At 37.9% G+C, this 20,923-nt stretch overlaps 1 protein-coding gene and 1 pseudogene across 7 annotated transcripts in view; both read right to left on the bottom strand.

Annotated features, from left to right (window-relative positions):
* Window positions 1-20,923, bottom strand: part of bru1 (bruno 1) — a 138,118-nt gene that overhangs the window by 13,492 nt on the left and 103,703 nt on the right. For 5 of the 7 annotated variants that reach the window (XR_016269335.1, XM_089464993.1, XM_089464991.1 and 2 more), the window contains 4 exons: window positions 5,662-5,843; window positions 5,302-5,599; window positions 4,613-4,801; window positions 3,801-3,839 (listed from right to left, as the gene is read on the bottom strand). Coding sequence is in view for 6 of the 7 variants with exons in the window: in XM_089464993.1 (XP_089321119.1) it covers window positions 3,801-3,839; window positions 4,613-4,801; window positions 5,302-5,599; window positions 5,662-5,843 (708 nt within the window). In the remaining variant the exon portion in view is untranslated. The remainder of the gene's footprint in view (window positions 1-3,800; window positions 3,840-4,612; window positions 4,802-5,301; window positions 5,600-5,661; window positions 5,844-20,923) is intronic. The other 2 variants (XM_089464994.1, XM_089464996.1) reach the window with 1 other exon arrangement.
* Window positions 17,340-18,861, bottom strand: LOC108611273 (uncharacterized; annotated as a pseudogene).

The following is a 20,923-nucleotide window of genomic DNA, read 5'->3' as shown; positions in this document are numbered from 1 at the left end:
GTATATTTTTCTGGAACTTTATCTTTTTTTTTTGCATTTATTTGTTATTTGTGTTATTTCTGTTGTTGGCCAAAGACTTTGCCACTTGCAGGCACTTCAAGACTTTTGGCAGCTGCTGTTGTTGTTGTTGTTGCTGCTGCTGCTGCTTTTGATTTTGAAGTGCAAAGAGCGAAAAAGCGTATAAACAAACGTAATGGAGAGCCATGTTGAGAACAGAGCTGAAAACGTGTTTGTTAGCAGAGGGAGGCACGGGAGTGGGCAGGAAACGGAACTCTCCCCCAAATGAAAAAAAGAGGAAGAAAAATGAAACTGTATGCAGCAGCTGAGGGTTTATAAACTACATAGTTTACAGCACTTTACAAAACTTTGATTAAGATTTTCGATTGTTGCTTTTCCCTTTTGATTTTGTTTTCTCTTTTCAACTTTTTGTTTCTATTTCGTTTGCCAAAAAAAAAAAAAATAATAAAAAAAGAAAAACTTTGAATTGGTTGCGCTTGAGATTGTAGCGGGATTTTGTTAGATTCCATTGTTTTGATGGGGTTTCTTTGGTGGGGTTAGGATAATGGTTAATAAAGACCAACGATGGCGCGTGTTGAAAATGTTGCTGTTGCACCGAAAAACGGATTAAGCTCACGGTTAAAACTTGAATACAACGTGAAAGGGTTGAAGAAGGGGCAAGGTAAACCAGCTGAATAGTTAATTTTTGATTCGTCAAATATGCTGCATACTTAAGTTATTTAGTATTAATTATATACTTTAGTGATATTAGAGTTTGTTTTCAATTTAAATATATATTTTGATATCCCTTAACGTGACGTGAAGTTGATTTTCGCTTTTGAATTTGTCGTTGTCATTTACCTTCAATGACCTCTGTTTGCCTTTCAGTCCGTTCGAAATCGAATATGAAATTCACACTTTATTTCATGTAGCCAGTCAATTGCTTAACGCTGAGTTGGTAACTATTGTTCTGACGGCAATACAATATTGTAATTCGTTTTTATCGCTTTCCTCTTTAGGAACAGTAGACATTATATATCCAATATGTACCCACATATATCTCTATCAACAACATTACACTTGTTTCCGTATATCCCCTCTCTCTCTCTCTACATATTCCTATTTTCAGCTGCAAAAATATCTATAGACTTTCATTCTAAAATCAATATTGCAAGCGTTATCAATATTTTCGGCTATCTACCAATTACACAAACTTCAATTGTCAATCTACACACACACAAACACAAATTTTCACCCATTTATCGATGCTATCGCAATGTGCGCCTAAAACTGTACAATACCAATTTGCACACAGCCAAACAAGCACACTTACACATACACATGGTACACAGACGCACACATACACACAGTACGAGAGCTGGCAACAATTATGAGCCAATCTGTGCGCACATATTGATATTTTGCAACGAGTTTTGCGTTGCGTTTGCGTTTGCCATAAACAATTTGCAGCAAACAAAAGCCTCGGGCACAATTTGTTTGGCCACTTTATTACAACAACAAAACAATTTTATACAGACACACATCGAAACAACAACAACAACAACGCCAGTCTCATATAAAGACTAGAGCAGCAACAGAAAAATGTGATTTTCATGTCGAGTTTATGTTGCAGTTGGTTGCAAAGGAAAAAAAAAAAAATCTACCAAATTTTCTTGTACATTACATTACTTGCCTCATTTATGGCAAAGCAGAAGTTGAGTTGATGCTGCGCATAAGATTGTGGAGAAGTAGTGGAGCAACTCTCCAAGGCGCGTAGGCGCATCCCAAGAACTAGAAACTTAAGATTTTGCTGCCTTCTCGACCGACGCTCGACAAGAATTTTTAATATTTCATTAAATTAAGTGCCTTGGAAATCGTTCAAGTGGCACACAATGAGCACGCACAAGTGCACAGCAGCGCAAGGGGCGTGGCTGAGCAAACAGAACTGTATTTGTAGTTTAGGCAGACACGAAAAATCCGCTTAAATATCCCTCCGTTTGTGTGAGTGTGTGTGTGTGTGTGTATGTGTTGTTTTGTTGGCATTTCTCTGGTTAAGTCAGGCACTTTTTTCCTTTCACGGTTCGTAGCTGCTCATGAAATTAACTTGGTAATGCGCAGCTTAGCCAGCTAAATTCGGTTGGCCAGCATTGCCAAGTGGAAGTGGGTAAGGGATTGGAATTGGGCTGGGATTTCCTCTTTCGGGGTTTTCTTGTTTCGTATTAAAAAATTTAACAATAGCTGCGTCAGGCAGCTTCTCAAGCCAAAAGCAAATGCGATAAGCGAACGAAATTGTGGAGAGCAAGCGAATGGCTAATGACATTTTTGTGTTCAAAGAGGTTTAAAGTACTACAAATACAATTCAAGGGAGGTACGGAACAAGTACAGCTTGTTATCGATATTCAATTGTTATCAAAAGATTGAGAGCAGCAAAGGTCTATAGAAAATTATTTGCTAATTAGGGCTAAAGATTTTTCAGTGTTATTATCGATAAATATCGATAATGTTAGCATTTAGCTTGAGATAATTTTTAGCTCCTTAATTTAGAACTATATTTCAGGTGTTTTACATTTTTCAGTTATAGTTCGAGTATTCTATATATATGATTTAATTGTCTCACATTTAGAGGTTTAGTTTACTGCTAATTACTAATCTTTTAAATTGAACGTTTAGAACCTAGCATGATAGTAAGACAACTATGCAATTGGTATTATTATTTTTATGAATACAGCCGTCTATCGTATCGATTTTAGTTTTATCTGTCTAGCAATCAATCGAACCATGGAATGCTTACAGCCGAATATTAAACATTCATTTATAATTTTAATATATTTTCTGCCCTTCCTCTCACATTCTACACTTGTATGATAAATGATCCACAAACAATAATATTCCATATTCTATATTCTTTATATCAACTTTCTATATTCATTTATACACCTGTAGTGAAGCTACACAATAAATTTTAAAATGCCTGTCAGCTCTTACAATTGCAACAATTCTTAATTGGTTTTATAACTGTCTAGGCCAGCATTTTCTTAAGAGCCATATTTTCATGGCTGTCCATTGAAAAATGCAGGCCCAGTTGTTGGCCATAATTCTTTCTGCAGCTTGTAGTGCAGCCACATTCGTTTTTATTGCGCTGCCGTGTTGAGGGAGCTGTTACTGCTGCTTTATACTGTCGGTCTGTCTCTGTTTGGTGGAGTCTGTTCTGGTCTGGTCTGGTCTATAAGCCTGCGCCACGTGACAGATAGCAAATTCTTAACTGGGGAGTTGCACAAGTGATGCTGAAGCATTGCAATTTGCTCTAAAGCGAAACGCGGCTAAAAGTCAATAAGGCCAAAGTTCTTGATGCGCCCCACTACCCGCTCAAGTCCTGCTGCTGCTGCTACTCTGTTGCAATAAGTTCCGTGTTGTTAATTTCTGAAGAGAGTGTAACTTGTAATTTTGTACGCTCCACGTTCTACGGCTTCTCGCTTGGCTGTTGCAGCAACTGCTGCTGCTGCTGCTGCTGCTGCTGCTGTTTTACAGCCATCAACTACAGCGCGTGACGTAAACGACGACGTAAAACAGCAGCCACGTGAGCGCTGCAGAGCGTAAGTGACGCTTCGTTTGCTTTAAATGTCAAGTAAAATAACCATTATTAATATGATTCTTTTTCATTTCGCATAACGATAAAAACGTAAAAAAAATAAGAAAAAGAAAATCTAAAAGTTCACAACCGAAAATGGCAAGCGAAAAGCGTAACTGAAGTATGTCAAAATCAGGCAACAGAAAAACGTTTTCATGATAAACAGCTCTCTCACCTGTTGTTTTAGCAGCCGCCTTTTTTCGTATCAGAGCTGCTGTATATATGTTCATACATATATCCCACATAAATTTGTTAGCGTGTTAAGATAAGAATAAGTGAATAAAATATTAGTTGTAATGGTATTTTTTTTTTAAGTCTAAGGTGCTTTAGCTTGCAGCACAACAAATTAATTAATCGGCTTCACTCAACTGAAATAATTATGGGAATATTCGAAGCTGTTCAAACCAGAAGAAGAAGAAATAATAATCTTTCCAATTCAAATTCCATAATTAAAAGCAAAATAAGCTTATTTATCTGAGGTCGGAGGGAAAAGTAAATTAATGTTCTGTAATTCCAAGAAATCAATTTATATATAGATGTATCAAAAATTCAAGAACCCATTAACTCTTTATAAAAATAAACCATGAAACCATGAAAACACCAATATCAACTGTCAACAAAATAAAATAGGAAGCGCTGAATGTAATCAGCCCAGTCATTAAAACCGATTACCAAGAAACCAAAAAACGGAACTCAACAAATTAGGGGAGTAGAAACATAAATAATTGGTAATCGAAAAAGAAACAGTGTTGGAAAGGGCTTCAAAGCGAAGCGCGCAAGAATTGAGCCTCAAGTGGAAATATTTCCACGGAAATTTTTACTTGGCAGCTGTCAAAAGTCGGACACAAATCCATTCTCTGAGTGGGGTGCAATTAGAGGAGCTCAATTCCGTTTAAAAATAACGAATTCAGCTGATTAGTGAAGGGTTTCTTCCAAGTGTGTGTGTGTGTGAGTGTTTATATATGTGTGTGTTAGTAGACTACTTACATAAAAGTGCCGCTGTGTTTGTCAACTGTGCGCTGCCTGGCGAAGTTGCCGCATTGGTCAGGCTCGGTTGCGTCATGGCGGCAATGGCTGCCAAGTTCTGTACAGAAAGCGGATTCAATAGACCAGCAGCAGCGTTCGTTGTGTCCTGCGACGAGTTATTCTGCTGAGCGGCACCCAGGCCTGTCAGTGCTGCAAAGGATTAAAAGATATATATGCGTTAGCCATTAAATTATATATATAATTGTATTAATATAAATTATATATTATTATGAAAATATTTCTTATCTTAGAAGAAGCTAAAATTGAACAATATTTCTGCATTACATTTAAATACTTTTTAGCTTATAGCATAGATTTTAAGTCTAAAAAATTAAAAATTTTGTCTTTTTACTAGTTATACTTATACTTACTATATAGTAAGTATACTATACTTTTACTATATAGCTCAGTGTTTAGAGGCAGTAAAAACTTAGCTTCGGTATTCTTATTTTTCTAGTTCTGGTTATGACTGTTTGACAAAAAGATTTAGCACAGATAGAACTTGTAATCTCGAATCTAATAAACCCCATACACAGCCCTTATCACGTGGCAAAGAAACGCCTTGAACAACAACTAGCTTCTACTCCCAAGCCAAAGCTAAACTATAATATGCAGTAGTGTGCATAAACTTATATTTTAGAGATATTCACCTTGCAGCAGCTGTTGCTGCAGTCCAACTGTTTGCAGCTGCTGTAGCAACTGAATGCTGGCGGGCGTCAGAGCATCGGCGCCCATTACCGGCGACGGTTGTTGCGGTGGGTTTGGCAGTATCGGTGTGGAAACTGTGGTTGGCGTCTGGCCGAGTGGTATATTAATATTGGTCGCCAAATTCCACAGATTCGCCTGTATTTGCTGTATCTTCTTCTGTTCCTTCTCCTTTTGGGTATCGGCAAATTTAACAACCAGCGGCGATGTGCAGCCCTCCATGATTTTGTTCTGACTCAAGGTCTGCAAAGAAGGTAGTGTATATTATTATGTATATACTACTAGTTTATAAATCTTAGACTTACCACTTTAATGGCTGAAATGGCAGCGTGTTTGGTCGCAAATGTGACAAAGGCACAACCCTTGCTCTGGCCGTTCTGATCGCGCAGCACTGTGCACTCTTCAATGGCGCCGTGAACTTCAAATAACTTACGCACGTCGTTTTCGTTCAGCTTCTTATTTAGCATGCCAACAAACAGTTTGCGTTCTGCAAGAATTATAAAATAGATAAAAATGCGTGAATTATCAGTGAATGGCAGATAATGTTTTAGCAAAATTACATCAATATTTAGAGTGGGAGCAAGAGTAATTTGTAATGAGAAAAACAATATAATTATGTTTGAAAAGATGATAAACAATTTAACTTTCATATTTGGAAAAAAAAAAGAGTAAACAAAATCTGTATAGAATTTAAGCCATGAGTAAACATAATAATTTAATTTAAAATGTAAGTTAAATTAAGTTCGGAAAGATAACTAGATCGAGACTAGAAAACAAAATCATATTCGTAAATAGTTTAAATGAAGGCAACAAGGTAGAGGAGTACGAGAAATATGCATCTTAAATTCCAACTGAGTGCATTTATTATCATTATTATTATTACTATCATAATTGTGTTAACCTCGACCTTGGTAACATAATCGCAGCATGAAACGGAATGCATGCGGAAGCGCTAACCACAGCCTTCAGATAGAACATACACACACACACACACACACGCACACCCACACCCACAGTCACACACATGCATTACCCGACACACACTCAAGGTGTAATTGGAAACCTCAGTTCAAGTCTGTGTCTGAAGACCGCGAAGCTATCAAATGACAAGGTTTGGGGTTTGTGATATTGTCAGCGTCATGCGCAGAGCAGTTGACCAGTTGACCGTCAGTTGGTTAACCCAGTTTCAGCTTCCATCTCAGATCAACGATGCAGAGCAGCGTGGACAGCGGCTCTCGCATTCACGCAAATTTAACAATGCTCAATTAATTTGGCATAAATTAAAATTCGCTGTGCTGCTGATAAAACTAATTGCTGCACATTTAACATGCAGCCAAATATTTGCTAAGGACACACAATGTGGGCGTGTCCGCGCGCCCCTGCACCGTAAAATTGTCAGCTAATTTATTTGCACAAATACAAAAGAGCGCAACTGGCCAAATTAATTGTTATCAAATATGCAATTGGCTGGGACAATTGCAATTGCAGTTGCAGTTGCAGATGCAGCAACAATTGCTACTGCTGCTGCTGGTACTCCTCCTGCTGCTGCTAAATAATGAATTTAGCCTAAATGCAGTTCATTAAAATGCAATTTTTTCACGCTCTACAATCGGCATTAAAGTTAACAAATTAGCTGTTGGCTAAAATCGACTGAACTTATTGTAAGGGCAGAGATAAAAGTCTATTAGGCATTGCTGTGCTGTATTTAGAGTAGAGAATTAAATAGAATTTATATATATGTACATACACTAGAATCTAGTATAGTATATGGCATTTGTATGTTAATTATATGGATGTATCATGAGTAGATTTAAAATTCTTCAAAAACTCGAGTTTGATTTATTGCTCAATGTGTTAATAAGGATTATTGGTATATTATTTAAATGTTATTGCATAAAGCATTTAACAGCACTTAACAATTCCATTTTCAATTTAGTAAATCTTTTTCTATTGCACTAGAAAATTTTACGCAAAAACGCTTCAACCGTATAATACTTAAGCAAATACCCTCTTTATAATATTTAAAAATTAACAGAGGAATTAATTATTCAACTTTCCATAGATAGCAGCTCTCTATCGCTCTAAACATATTTCATATTTAATGATGAAACTCTAAGCACCCTTATGTGGTAAGCCCATAAATATTTATTCCATCAACTATTTCTCAATATTCACTGTAAGCCCTATTTATGTACGATCTAAAATTTTGCAATTATTTTTGCACGTTGCCAGCAAATTTTCAATTGTTCTGAATTATAATTGTTTTATCGCTTGAACGGCACAATGCAATTTTTGGGCAACCGAAATTCCAATTTGATTGTTTATAATTGCCGCAACCAAAAACCAAAAACTAATAAAAACAAAAACAAAAAAAAAATACCCGAAATTATGAATATTATAATAATTATGCACATTTATTGTGACCGAAATCTGTTTTGGCAAATCAATTAAAATTTTAAATTTCTGTTGATTATTTGCTCACAAATTATAGTGGGAAAAACATTATCATTTTTCCTGCATTTAAACATCTCATCAGCACTAGATGTTCAGTTAACAATCTAAGCACCACAATAGTTATGCAATGGTGCATTACATTTGTACTTCAATGTTATGGCACAATTATAATGAGGTGAGCTACAATTATGTATCTGAAAATAGGGGCTGCTACACCTCCTAGAACTTGCCACACACTTTTCTCGTAGTACGTGCTGCAATGCAGCAGCCGTAATTGCAGCATCATCATCTATATAGGGACGGTCTCCCTATCAGCGCTGCCCAACAGCCATTCCTTTCGGCACTTGCTACTCGTATTGCCATTCCGAGAGCTGCTGCATCATCATCGTTATCAAATGCAAACCGCCGACTTTGCGCCCCCAACCAGCAGCAGCAGCAGCATCAGCAACACCACTTGCATTATTATTATGATTATTGCAGCTGCAACAGCGAAAGCTAACTGCACTTCAGCTATATTATCATAATCCCAGTTGTAGCCAACAACAGCAGCAACAGCATCAAGTGCACGCTTAGAAAAAATTTCAAATTCATTGAATTTGATGCGTTTCGATGTTTTGTGGGAGGGGGATGGAATGGGATGGGATGCGGCATAAGCTGTAACTGCCAGCAGTTGGCTTAAAAGTAGAGCTCCACCACAGACCCTTATGCCACATTTTGTTGCAATCGAAATAAAATTTGCTGCGGCAATGACTTTTGCGCTTGTTACACCATAAGTAAAAGCAACCAGAAAAACAGCAAAGCTATACAACTGTAGCTGAGAACATTGAAATACTTTTATGATATGGTCCCATATATCACGATATATACTTTATAGCACATTTCATAAACATGGTGAACAAAGAGTCTACATAATTAGAATCTTATTCCACTCAATGAGAACTTTGAAAATATCTTTATGATTTAATCTATCTAATATACATCTATAACATATATCCTCCCATGCACATCTGCATTCAATCATAATTCTCTCTCTCTCTCTCTCTCTCTCTCTCTCTTTCCATTCAATTTGACCAACTCCTTTAGTAATTTTGCTATCTAAAGCCAACTTTACAAACTCCAATTTAATTTCATATTCAATACTTAGAAAATAGTTTATCCCAACTTTAAGCCGTGTGTCCGGCTGCATACGACCACCCACGTGCCACCCAACGCCCGTCCTACCTTTTGCAACGTGCTGCTGGCATCTTTGGCGCTTCTATTTTAAATATTAATATTGCCATGGGCTATGGCCGATGCCGTTGCCTCGTCTGGCTGCAAGACTCCGCCAGCGCACCTTAATGCAACTAATCTGCTTCTAGTGGCGCACATTAAGTGTTGCCACGCTTTCGACTTTAATTTGAAAACATAAAGCATGACGCTGCAGCTGCACCTGCACTAGAGCCAGTGGCAGCAGCTAAAGTGCGACCACTTGTGCACATACACACACACACACACATGCCATCCCATACACACACACTCACATAGTCAACCATACTTTTTTTTTCCTTGCAGCCATTTTGCATGCAACTCAACTAACCGAGCGACCACTCAAACCAAACAAAACCCAACCGAACCGTAGAAAAACCAAAAGCATTGCACGCCATGACATCGACTGAGATGATGCTGCTGGATGACGATGCAGGAGTATTTTAGAGGATATTACAAAATTTTGTAAAATCAATCCAAAATGCAATATACAGAACTTTTGCTTCATTAGCAATTTTAGTTAAATTATAAGAAAATCAACTTAAAAAAATTATATTAGAAATTATATTAATTTCAATTCCAAGAGAAGATTAGATAGAAATATTTACTTCGATATGATTAAAAAAAAAAAAATTAATAAATAAATAAAAAAAATAATAGTTTAAAAAAAAAATAAATTAAAATAATATAAATATAAATTTTAGAAATGCATTTCATTTTGTATTTCTAAGTTATGGACTTTGTTTTTTGTATTTATATATATGATTTTTATAATTTATATTTTAAAATTAGCACTTTAAATTGATTTTAGGCATATTCCAATTCTACTTTTTTTTTTTTTTTTTTTTTTTTTTTTTTTTAATTGAACAATAATTATAAATTTATATGTTAAAAATAAATCATTTGGAATATAGTCATTTTAATTTAATCTGAGTTTATACTTTTCATTTTTAATTTAGTATAGTTCAGAATCTAGACAAGCTTTTTTTTTTTTTTTAAATATTTAACATTAACAAATAAATCCCTACTTTATAATTTTTAGCAATACTTTCCCCACCAATTCGCGCAAAATTTATGCGCATGAAAATGGAAAATGTTGCCACTGTGCGGCAGGTGCGACTCTATTCGCAATTGTTGATTCCGTATGTAAGCGGGTCATATTTGCCTGCTGTCGAGGCAAGAGGGTGCATGGCTGGATGGGTGGGGAATGAGTAGGTTCCGGAACCGGGGCTTAGCTTATTTATGTCACAAATATGAGCAGCGAGCTGCAAAGCGAGCGAGTGAGCGCGTCGTACGCAATGCCACGGCTGGTTAGCCTCGGCCTGGCTGCGTTTTTGCCACTGGTTGGATGGTTCCGGGCTGGATGCTGGGGGGAGCTTCAAATGAAAAACTTAAGGGAGAAATGAGGGCGAGCGAGCGAGCGAGAGAGAGAGAGAGATGAAGGTTGAATGGTTGGCCTGGCTGGTTGGCCACTTTGCATGCATCGCTGCGTGTTTGGCATATTTAACAAATTTTCACAAAAATAATGTAACGCCCGATGCCGCCACGCCCACATGCCCACTACTTGTTGTCGTTGTGGCTCTTGCTGTTGTTGTTGTTGTTTGGGCTGTGGTTTTCATTTCTCACATATGGAGTGCAGCAGCAGAGCAACAACGTAGAATTGGTTAGCTGGCTAAAATCTAATCAAGCGCTGCGGGCAGCAACCAGCAAACTTATCAATAAACCACACACACACACTCAGCACACATACATACACACACAGTTAGCAGTAGCCCCCAGCCATCCCCGATAACTTTTGCTTGCAATTTTGGACTGGGCGACCAAAAAAAAAATATATATATATGTATATATATATCACCTTGTTTCCTAATGAAATTTCAGCGTTTCGGTTTGCATTATTAAATTTAATTTTGAAACAAGCGCGAATGAGCGCGATTGCCATAGAAATTATGGCAATATTCTTATTCACTCATTTCATTTCAACTTTTGCTTCGTCTCTACGTTCGTCGTATATAAAATTTAAATTTTAATCGCAAGCAACATTTTTTTTTTTATTGGATTTAACTTGTGTGTGCGTGAGTGTGTGTGTATGTGCACATGTTAAGTACGGGTCGTAGAATCTGAAGTGCGAGGGATAGGCTCTCTGTGAAGTGGGTCGAGCGGTGAGCCAGCCTTTTGATGGAGGGTTCTGAAAATTCGCTGGGATAACAAGCCAGGCGCAAGTGCTTGAAAAACAAGGAACAGCTGCTGTAAGAAAACTTGAACCACAACAGATGGAGGAAGCTTCTGGTCACGAAATCAATTCTTGAAATTTCATATAGTTTAGGAAGTTTAAATAGACTGTAGATGTTTACTAGTTTATGCTGTGGTGGTAACTATAGTTGCCATAATCTAAACGTTTACATTGTATGAAGTTCCAAGTACGATAACTGCTTAGAACTCTATGAGCAGACGGGCACACACACTCTAATCACTCTAGAGTTATTAAAATGTAAGAAAACTTTGCATAAATAGTACCAGAGTCTTTGTTAAGCTACGCAAAGCCACACAAATTGCTGTTCAATGCAAAATTTCTATCTAAAGGCGAGCAAAAAGAAGATATACTAAAAATAATATTCGCGCGCTATCTAATGCGAATTTCCTCAATATATATGTACATATGCATATATACATACGATTCGCGCAGCTTACGCCAATTCCTAACCCAGTCCTCTACTGTTCTATACTCATTCACCCCTCGGGCTCTACAACAGTTTTGCCAATGCCATCTTTTGTGTAAATTTCTATTTTTTCAAGCGTTTTGGCTGCCGCTCGACACTCGATTTGGCTACACAGCGCACGATGGCAGGGGACGAGGTTAAAAGAAAGCATCCTTAGCATATCCTTTGGCCATGGTTTCGTTACGCTGTTCGCTCTGTTCCTCCATTTCTCTCGATTGCATAAACTTTGGAGCGGCAAAATTTACATTTTAATTGCATTGAAATTTGTTTTTTGTCTCTGCATTTAATCTATTTCCCAAATATTGAATATCAAGTGGTGCAAAAGGTTTGCTTGCTTCACTACACACACACGCACACACACACACACATACACTTCACCAATATATATCCAATATAATTGCAAGGGTTGCAAGTTTTGGCATAAATTTCCATTATGCCATAACTGCCAACACTTCGGGGCGTCGTCTCCGAAGGACATCATATCACACACCAGAAGAAAAGAAATAAATTCAAACACTAAACCGAAAACGAGCAATTTCAAGGAACTAAAACACATTTATCACTGGCTGAAAGTCCCAAACGAATCAGAGAGAGAGCCGAGAGACAGAGACAGAGAGTGAGGCAGATAGAGGGAGTTACTATAATAGAAACCAGACAATAGTTCACACAGGTTAATAAATCGATATGACATTTTGAGCCCTTCAGCTACCAAAATTGTATATATACGGCATGCGTGTGTGTGTGTTTGGGTGGATGTCCTTCTGCAACTACAGCTAATACAAGCAACAACAAGCCAATAAAATGAGCCATTCTTTTTCCTTCAACATGCACAAAAAACCATTCCATGCTCATGTAGAAATATACACAACTACATACATAAATTTCCATGTAAAGGCAATAAAAAGGACATGTTTTCATACTTTACTTGCCTTCATATAAGGCAGTGCACACACTCACACACTCACACACACAGAGAAAGACAACAACAACATAATCAAGAGCATAACAATAACGAGGCGAGTCCAAAAATTATTTGCATTTTTACACATTTTGAGGGTCAGCCAAAGGACAACACAAACACATCCGAGTAAGACGGGGGCAAAAAAAAAAAAAAAAAGAAGAGAAATGAATGTCCTGCACGCTGTCCATTATGTGAGGGGTTAAAAGTTTTGCCCAATGATCGGACAATGCGTATGCGTATGTCCGTGTGTGTAACTGTGATAATGGGTTTCTGTGTCGGAACTTTCAACTTCCTTTTATTGCATTTTATGGGCTCTGCTCATGGTGGTGGGGTTAGTCTTTTTGTGGACTTCGTTTAAGGATATTAGGATGTAGGATGTAGCCTGGACGACTGCTGTAGTCCTGCCTGCCAGCCTGCCTCCCCGGCTCTACGTTATGATTATGACATCGACTGACGATAAGGTCGAACTTTTTTTTATTATACCAAAAAATTGAATTATGCGACGCATTCTCAATGCGTAAACATGTGACATTTATGCAAATAGAGTTTGCTTTATGGCCAATGTGAGGGTTCCGCATGCCAATGGGTATGTTGGATAAAAAAGACTTCAATTTTTTATTAAAATTGATGTTATGTGAAAATATTTCAGTAGTTCCGTTGAGTGGCAGTTGAACTAATATAAAAGAATTGCTAAGGACCTTAAATGATTTACTATAAATGTTAAATGGATGAATTGTGTGGAAGAGAGAGCGAGAGAGGTAAAAGGGGAGAATAAGGGAATGTAAGAATGAGAGCAATATAGAGGCTAACTTATAAGGAACAAGTTTTGAAGCTAGGCAGTGCAAGATAGATCAAGCTATAATTGAAACACGGGTGAAAGATCCTGATAGAGAAAAGATTTTTAAAGAGAGAGCAACTGCATAAAAAAGACAAAAGTTGAAAGGAAATAAATGAATTGAGATTGATTATTATCAAGAATTGAGAAATATAAAACAGAGATGACAGCTATAAAGAGTAAGTTTGCTTGACTTAAAAATGAATGTCAAAAGGCCTTGAAAAAGAGTAACCACTTGACAAAAGAGCGAGCATTAAAGAATATTTCAGGCTATGTAAGTTGGCTAAATTTTTAAAACATATCAATAAACTTCTGCAATAGACTTCGAATAAAAGCAGCAGCTTGAAGTAGAACACTAACTGCATATAAAATAATAATAAAACGTAAACATTTTAGAATAAATTTCCAAGGCCAATTATTTAACATAGAGAAATGAATATATAACATTTAATTTAACAAAACTATAGAAGACTTCAAATTTCCATGGCTCTTCTGGTTATTCCACAATTTGTTTTCTCTGCACAACACAAAACCTAAACATTTGCTGACTGGTCACACTGCAAACAAAGCTGACAGACAGGCCAAAGATAACTGCGAGTGGAACCATGTGGCAGCAAACAGACCCCAGTCAGTCAGTGAGTGAGTCAGTCAGTCAGTCAGTTGGGCAAACGTCAGTCAGGCTGTGGGGCTGTGGGTGAGTCATCCAGTGTTTCGGTGAGTGCCACAATCATTCACTCAGACTTGCGCCGTCTGCCACTCAAAGCCAGATGCCAGGCGTTCAGTTGCCGCTTCTGTGGTCTCTTCTAGTGTCACACTGTAGCCTGCGGGCCAGCAGCTAGCCAGCTGGGGTGAAGAAGTGCATGCGGAAGGGGCATGGCTAAGGCGAGGCAAGTCGCGCACCGACTGGCGACTCAGTTCGCGCTGGCTGCACGCTTTGGGCCAAACAAAGTGTGAAGTATTTCCAGTGTAAAAACCAATTCATTTGCATAAAATGGCAACTAGCCGGGACTGGAAATGCAAACGGAACCAGGAGCACTGTCCGCGTCGTCGTGAATTAGAAATGGGACATGGCAGGCGCCACACAACTATCTAAGCTACTACTACACACACACACACACACACACACATAGCTAGTTGTATGTGGGTAAATGGCACACGCGCGCGTCCAATGTGAATGTGAATGTGAAAGTGCATTAGGCAACTGCAACAACAATAACAACAACAACAACAAGAACAAACACTATTAAAGCGACGAGTTGTGTTTTTGGGGTTAAAAACTTTATGCAGACCATAGGCATTGTGGCTTTTGTGGCCAGGCCCTGCTGCATGGCCCATAACCCAGAATCAGGCAACCAGATCCAATGAATGCCATGCCCCTCCAACTGCAGCAGCAGCAGCACCCATGTCGCCCGCCTGCTGCGTTTTTGGGTCAAAGCAATTAAAGGTTATAAATTTGTGTGTGTGCGAAAAATTACATTTTTTATATGCCACACAAACAGCAAGAGGGAGAGAGAGAGAGAGAGAGACGGCAGCGAGCTCGTTTAAATAGCACGAGAGATCGGCTCTTGGTAATAGTTTGGGCATATACAAATATATGTATATATATATATATAGTAGGGATGCCTGTCACGTGCTGGCTACGTGGCCAGTTCATTTGCCGTTTAATTTAGCAGAAAATTAAAGCCCAGTTAAAAATTTGCATGCCAGTTTGCCAGCTAAATTTATGAAGTGCATGCGCGCCAGTTGCAGTTGAGGAAAATGAGTAACTATATAATGTTATAATAAATACAGCCTGCCACCCGTCAACTGATTAATTGGCAAATTTATGGGTGCAAAATGGTAAGCAGTGCGATAACAAGTAAAAGCAGAAGAAATAGATGAACTAAAATGGACTAGAAATAGCAAAGGAGGAGAAAAGAGAAACTAACATTAGAAATAAGCGCAAGCGTGTGAGGGAATATCACTGATGTAATCATAATACGATTTCCTAATAAATGGGCTTTAGATAATGGACTGATGGAGAGTTCAATTAACACAGTGATTAAAACAATTATCATCTTGAATTAATGCTATCCATAGTATTGCTAAGTTAGTTTCAAGGTGTTATAGTAATATGTTATGGAGTTTGTCGTCTAGGGATTGCTTAAAAGTGAAATGAAAAAATCAATTATACGGGAGGCGAGAAGATTCGAGAACTCTATATCTTGAATTTCATGAATTTTACTATGGACCTTATATACATTTTTTTCTAATTTAATCATCGATTATTTCTGCCATAATAAAACACTGTGCTAATTTAACTTATAATTATAACTTCAACTCATTTGGTATACAGTCAATTTCACATCAGAATCATATAGCTATATACCACACACAAATGCAATAACTTATAAAAGACTTGAGTTGACTTCACTTCAGCCGGCACGCACTTTACCTTAACCTGCCTTATTATAACATTTTCATGCACTTATCTCCTGCATGGCCATTGTGTCAACATGCTTCCGGCTCAGTTTAAAATTTTAATGTCAATTACCCGGGAGCGTTTTTTTATGTACTATACGAGTTGATGACATACTTTTACCAAATGACCCTCGCACAGTACACGTGTGACTCTTGCGCAACCTCTGCCTGCTTCCTCGCCAACTGTTCTCTTGCAATGTTTATCAGTTTTTCACCTTTCCGCATTTAAAGACAAAAGAAACAGATGCCAAACATATTAAAAACCATGTCAATGGTATTCGCTTGCGCGCACCTGACATGACGGTACACGCAACGTGCCACACCCACAATTTACACTTGACTTTAACGTCATTAACACACACACACACCCACATATACACACTTATCAGACTGCTGCAGTTGTATTTTATCGCCCTTTTTGTTGGTTTATGTTAACAGAAAAAACAATCTGTGTGCGAGCGAGAATGAAATAGTGAATAGTGTGTGTGTATGTGTGTGTGTGTGTGTGCATTGACATGTGCGTGTGGCTGGCATGACACTTTGGCTGTTTGAAATACTCAGAATCAGGATCAGGCAGTAAACAGCTCAGATTCCTTACTCAGGCTAAAGCTCAAAAATTAAACTCAGTTTTCAACTCCTGTCAGTGTCAACATCCTTGCCGTTTGCTGTTGCTGCTAGCATATTTTACTCTTAATGTTGTGTGAAACAATGCGTGAAATTTTCATTCAAGTGGCATACCACACTCGATCAACCTCTCTGTGTATGTGTGTGTGAAGGTGGCAGAGTTAAGAAGCAAATGAAACGAAGTTAAGGCGTGAGAAGTGTTCGTGTTCCATAAAAGAACAAAGAGAGAGAGAGAGAGAGAGAGAGAGAGAGAGAGAGAGAGAGAGAGAGAGAGAGAGAGAGAGAGAGAGAGAGCGAGAGAGAGAGAGAGAAAGAGAGAAAGAGAGAGAGAGGGAGAGATAGACAATCATTATATGTATAAAGAGACTTCAATGTGAAAAGGAAAAATATTTGAGTAAAATATAAATATCAGACAAAAATATATATTCACGATATACAGTTAGCTTTTCAACGATATTCCTCAGCCTGTCGAGAGGCTTTCCCATTTTTCCAATTCATTCGACTATTTAAATGCCAATGCCATGACATATACCTGAGCAATCATTTAGCCTAGCCAAATACCCATCCGACAGTCCATTTGCAACTTATTTGGCAAGAGAGCTCAACTCAACGCTGCTCGCAGTTTTGGCCAATTTACTTAATGACAACTGCTTGGCAATTTTGGAGGCCAATAAATTGCTTTAATTACCCCATTTTAAAGACCAATTCAATGAGAGGGCAGAGGCAGCAATAACAGAGGCAGACGAGGCCAAGGAGGAGGCACAGCAGGAGGAAGTGTTGGGATTGTAATGTGCATGTAAGTTGGCGCCAGAGCAATTTGGACAGATGCTGCTTGCTGGGCACTGACACACGGTAGATAACACTCAACATCAACAGACCATCAATAAGAGGGAGGTATGCTGGGGGGTGTAAGGGGACACTGATGGACGGACAGAAGAGAAGAGTTGAATGAAGATGGACAGCAGCTGTATAAGGCTTAAATATAGAGTCGGAGAAAGGAGGAGAACAAGCAGGAGGAGGTGTAGGCAGCTGCTGTTGCCGCTTGCTGCCTTGCTGCTGGCAATTGAGCGACTGTTGCATACCTGGCACTGTGTACGGTGATGGATGCGACGATGGCAGCCAATATGCTGAATTTATTGGCGGATAGGATTTATGCGTGGCATGCAACCTGGAGTTGGTTGCCAGCAACGATGACGAGAACGAGAACGACGACGGTGACGGTGACGATGACGATAACGATGTCGCAGCCGATGCTGATGCCGATGCCAATGATGTGGAGGACAATGCCGCGATGTCGCTATTATTGGATAAATTCTCAATTATTGACGATAATTGACTGCTGCTGCTGGCGTTGATGTTGCTGGTGTGAGTGTTGTTGTTGTTGTTATTGCTGCTGCTGTTGCTGTTGCTGGCAATGCCATTCTCTGTAGCGCCGCCTTCGCTATTTACGAAACCAATTGCAGTTGAATTATTTATCATGTCAGTTGGCGGATGGCAACGGCGAAGAAGAGAAAATTCTTGAAAATACTTTACACTTATTTACACACACACACACACACACACATACACACAGATATAGAGAAAGAATGAGAACACACACACACAGTGACAGAGGAGAGCGTTAAAAAAAGAAACACAACAATTGTAGTGCTCGAAATGTCTTTTGTGCAGTAAGAAAAATAAGTGTGTATAAAAGTATCTCGAGCGAGTGAAAAATTCGTTAAGTAAATATCATAAATATTAAAGACGACTGCGTTGACTCTCAAACAATTAGCGTCAGGTTAACACTTCTTGATGTTTATTGGTTTTTCCTTCGATTCGATTCTTGATTATTATTTATTTATATATATTTGTTTGATTAAAAACACGCAACGTTTTTGCTTTTGATCAGTTTTTAGCCACGCACAATAACAACTTTTTGGTTCGACTTGTTCATTCGAATATGACGTTTAACGTTTAACAATTAAAAAGCAACAAATAATATTTTGCAACTTTTTGGTTTGCTATTTAATAACAATTAACATTTAGTTTTTTTTTTTTGCTTTGTCAGAATTGCACTGCGCTCGCACTTTTTGCGTGTGTTGTTCTTTCTTTTTTGTAGCTTTTTGCTCTTGCTGTCTGTGATTCTAGACAGGCGCTGGCATCGAGTTTTCCTTCGGTTTGCAGGCCATTCGCTTGTCATGGGCTGCTTTTATAGATCGAATAGATCGATTTGACTTGCAGCTATATATAGGTAGATACGCAGACAGCCAGAAAGACAGCAGGCCGGCTGGCAGTCAGGCAGATAGATGTCAAAGCAGGCGACAAAAGGCGCTCAAAGAATTAAAAGAATTGATTTGTAAACTGAATAAAATAAAATCAAATGAGATATTCGGCATTTAATTGCAGAGAGCCAGAGTGAGAAAGAGCGAGAATTTTAGAGATTTTTGGCTATGTTTTTAACTGTATAGGGTGGGTCATGGTTTCAGTTTACAGCCAAAGGCTCAATTGCCAAAGTTCGGAGAGAGAGAATAGGAAACAGCCACGTGAAAATAAAACACATATAAAAAGTAAAAAAAAAAATATATATATATATATCTCAGAAATGTTTCGAATAAAAACTAAAAATATACTTTCTGTTGATTAAATTTTGCTTTAAATTAATAATATAATGGCAAATCTCTTACACTTAGACTTCAAATAGCTAATTGAAAACATGGAAGGAAGCAATAATAACCAATTAGATGTCGCCTTTGCATATAAAACGATAATTTTTATTTGAAATGAATTTATAATCAATAATTAATTTTTTTTTTTTTTTTTTTTTTTTTTTTTTTTTTTTTAAATATAAAGTAAACTCAGATTTAAAATGTTTTCCATAATGAACGTTTCTAGAAAAAATTTAAAAAAATTTGCAAATGCAAGTTTCCAAGTAATTTTATCATAAATAAAATACTACAGAATTAAATAAAAAAATTATATATAGCTAAAGTACATAAAGTACACCAGATGAAATAACATATTGTATATGTACATAAAAGTACAGCTATTTTGCAGCTCATTCATTTTCCAAGTTCATTCCAATCATAAACTGAAATCTTAATTGGGTTGCTAGGTCTAAAGTCTGCTAGAGCCCATAGACTTTGTGCAATTAGTGTAGCATAGTCATCGACTCAGCAATCAATTGTTAGTTTCAACTATCCATATAAATATTAATAGTCTCTAGAATATCAACTCACATGGCTCAGCTCTTCCAATCACGCAAACGCTTAATTGCTTTTGCATTCAAAGTTCTTTGCACGAGTCACCCTGTTGATTGGGTTTGCTTTTGTTGTTGGCTTCACTTTTGTGGCATGCGTCGTTGCACAGCGATTAAAATTTAATTTCAGACTAAATCGATTTATTTTTGATTTCTCTTTTTTTTTTTTATCAACGTATACATATATCTACATATACTATATACAGCACATTGTTTTGCACTTTTCCCCAGCGGCCAGCGGCGACGTCGACGAGCACACAACAATGAAGCCGATGAGCATAAAAAACGCGTAGTATTGGCAAAAATCAAATGGCTAAAAATAAATTGACATCAATCAGCGGCACGAAGGGCTTGAGCGGGGCGAGCAGGGCGGGCGAGCATTGGCAGCAATGCAACTAATTAAGCGACGTCACATGCAACACAAACAGCAACAAGAGCGAGAACGACAATTGAAACATCGGATGGATGCCGTCGCGTATTTTTGGTATTTAAATATCAAACAAACCCGGCGTAAAAAAACAAATGTGAAAAAGCAATATTGGAATTTATTGCGGGATGCGGCGATTCGGACCGTTCGACGTTTTGGCTGCAACTAACAAGGCGGAGCGTTTTATCATCGACTTTGCTCAGCTGAAATGCAAACGCAAACAAAACAGCTCATCTTGGCTCAAAGCTCAACTCATCTCAATATGAACATTATTTGTTGTTGCTGCTAGATGTCAAAAAGGTTCTGGGCGGACATAACTGGAAAAACTTGATTTACAACCTGTTGTCTCTAGTGTTGCTTGATGCTGCTACTGTTGCTGTTGTTGTTGTTGTTGTTATTGTTGTGAAATTGTTGCGCTCTTTTTTAAATGACTTTTAATGTTAGTTTCTTGCTATGATGTATTCTTTTTTGTTCATTTGCAAGTCTCTCACTTGTTGTTGTTGTTGTTCGTAGTGCTATTGTTGTTATTGCTGTAGTTGCTGTTGTTGCTGCTGCTGCTGCTAATGAGTTAATTAACACATTTGGCTCGACGATTTTTTAAGG

This window comes from Drosophila arizonae, chromosome 3 (genome assembly GCF_054131065.1).
Source record: "Drosophila arizonae isolate 15081-1271.41 chromosome 3, UAZ_ARI_1.0, whole genome shotgun sequence".
NCBI lineage: Eukaryota > Metazoa > Arthropoda > Insecta > Diptera > Drosophilidae > Drosophila > Drosophila arizonae.
Note: the sequence above shows the minus strand (reverse complement) of the source record. Positions and strands in the feature narration are given on the sequence as shown.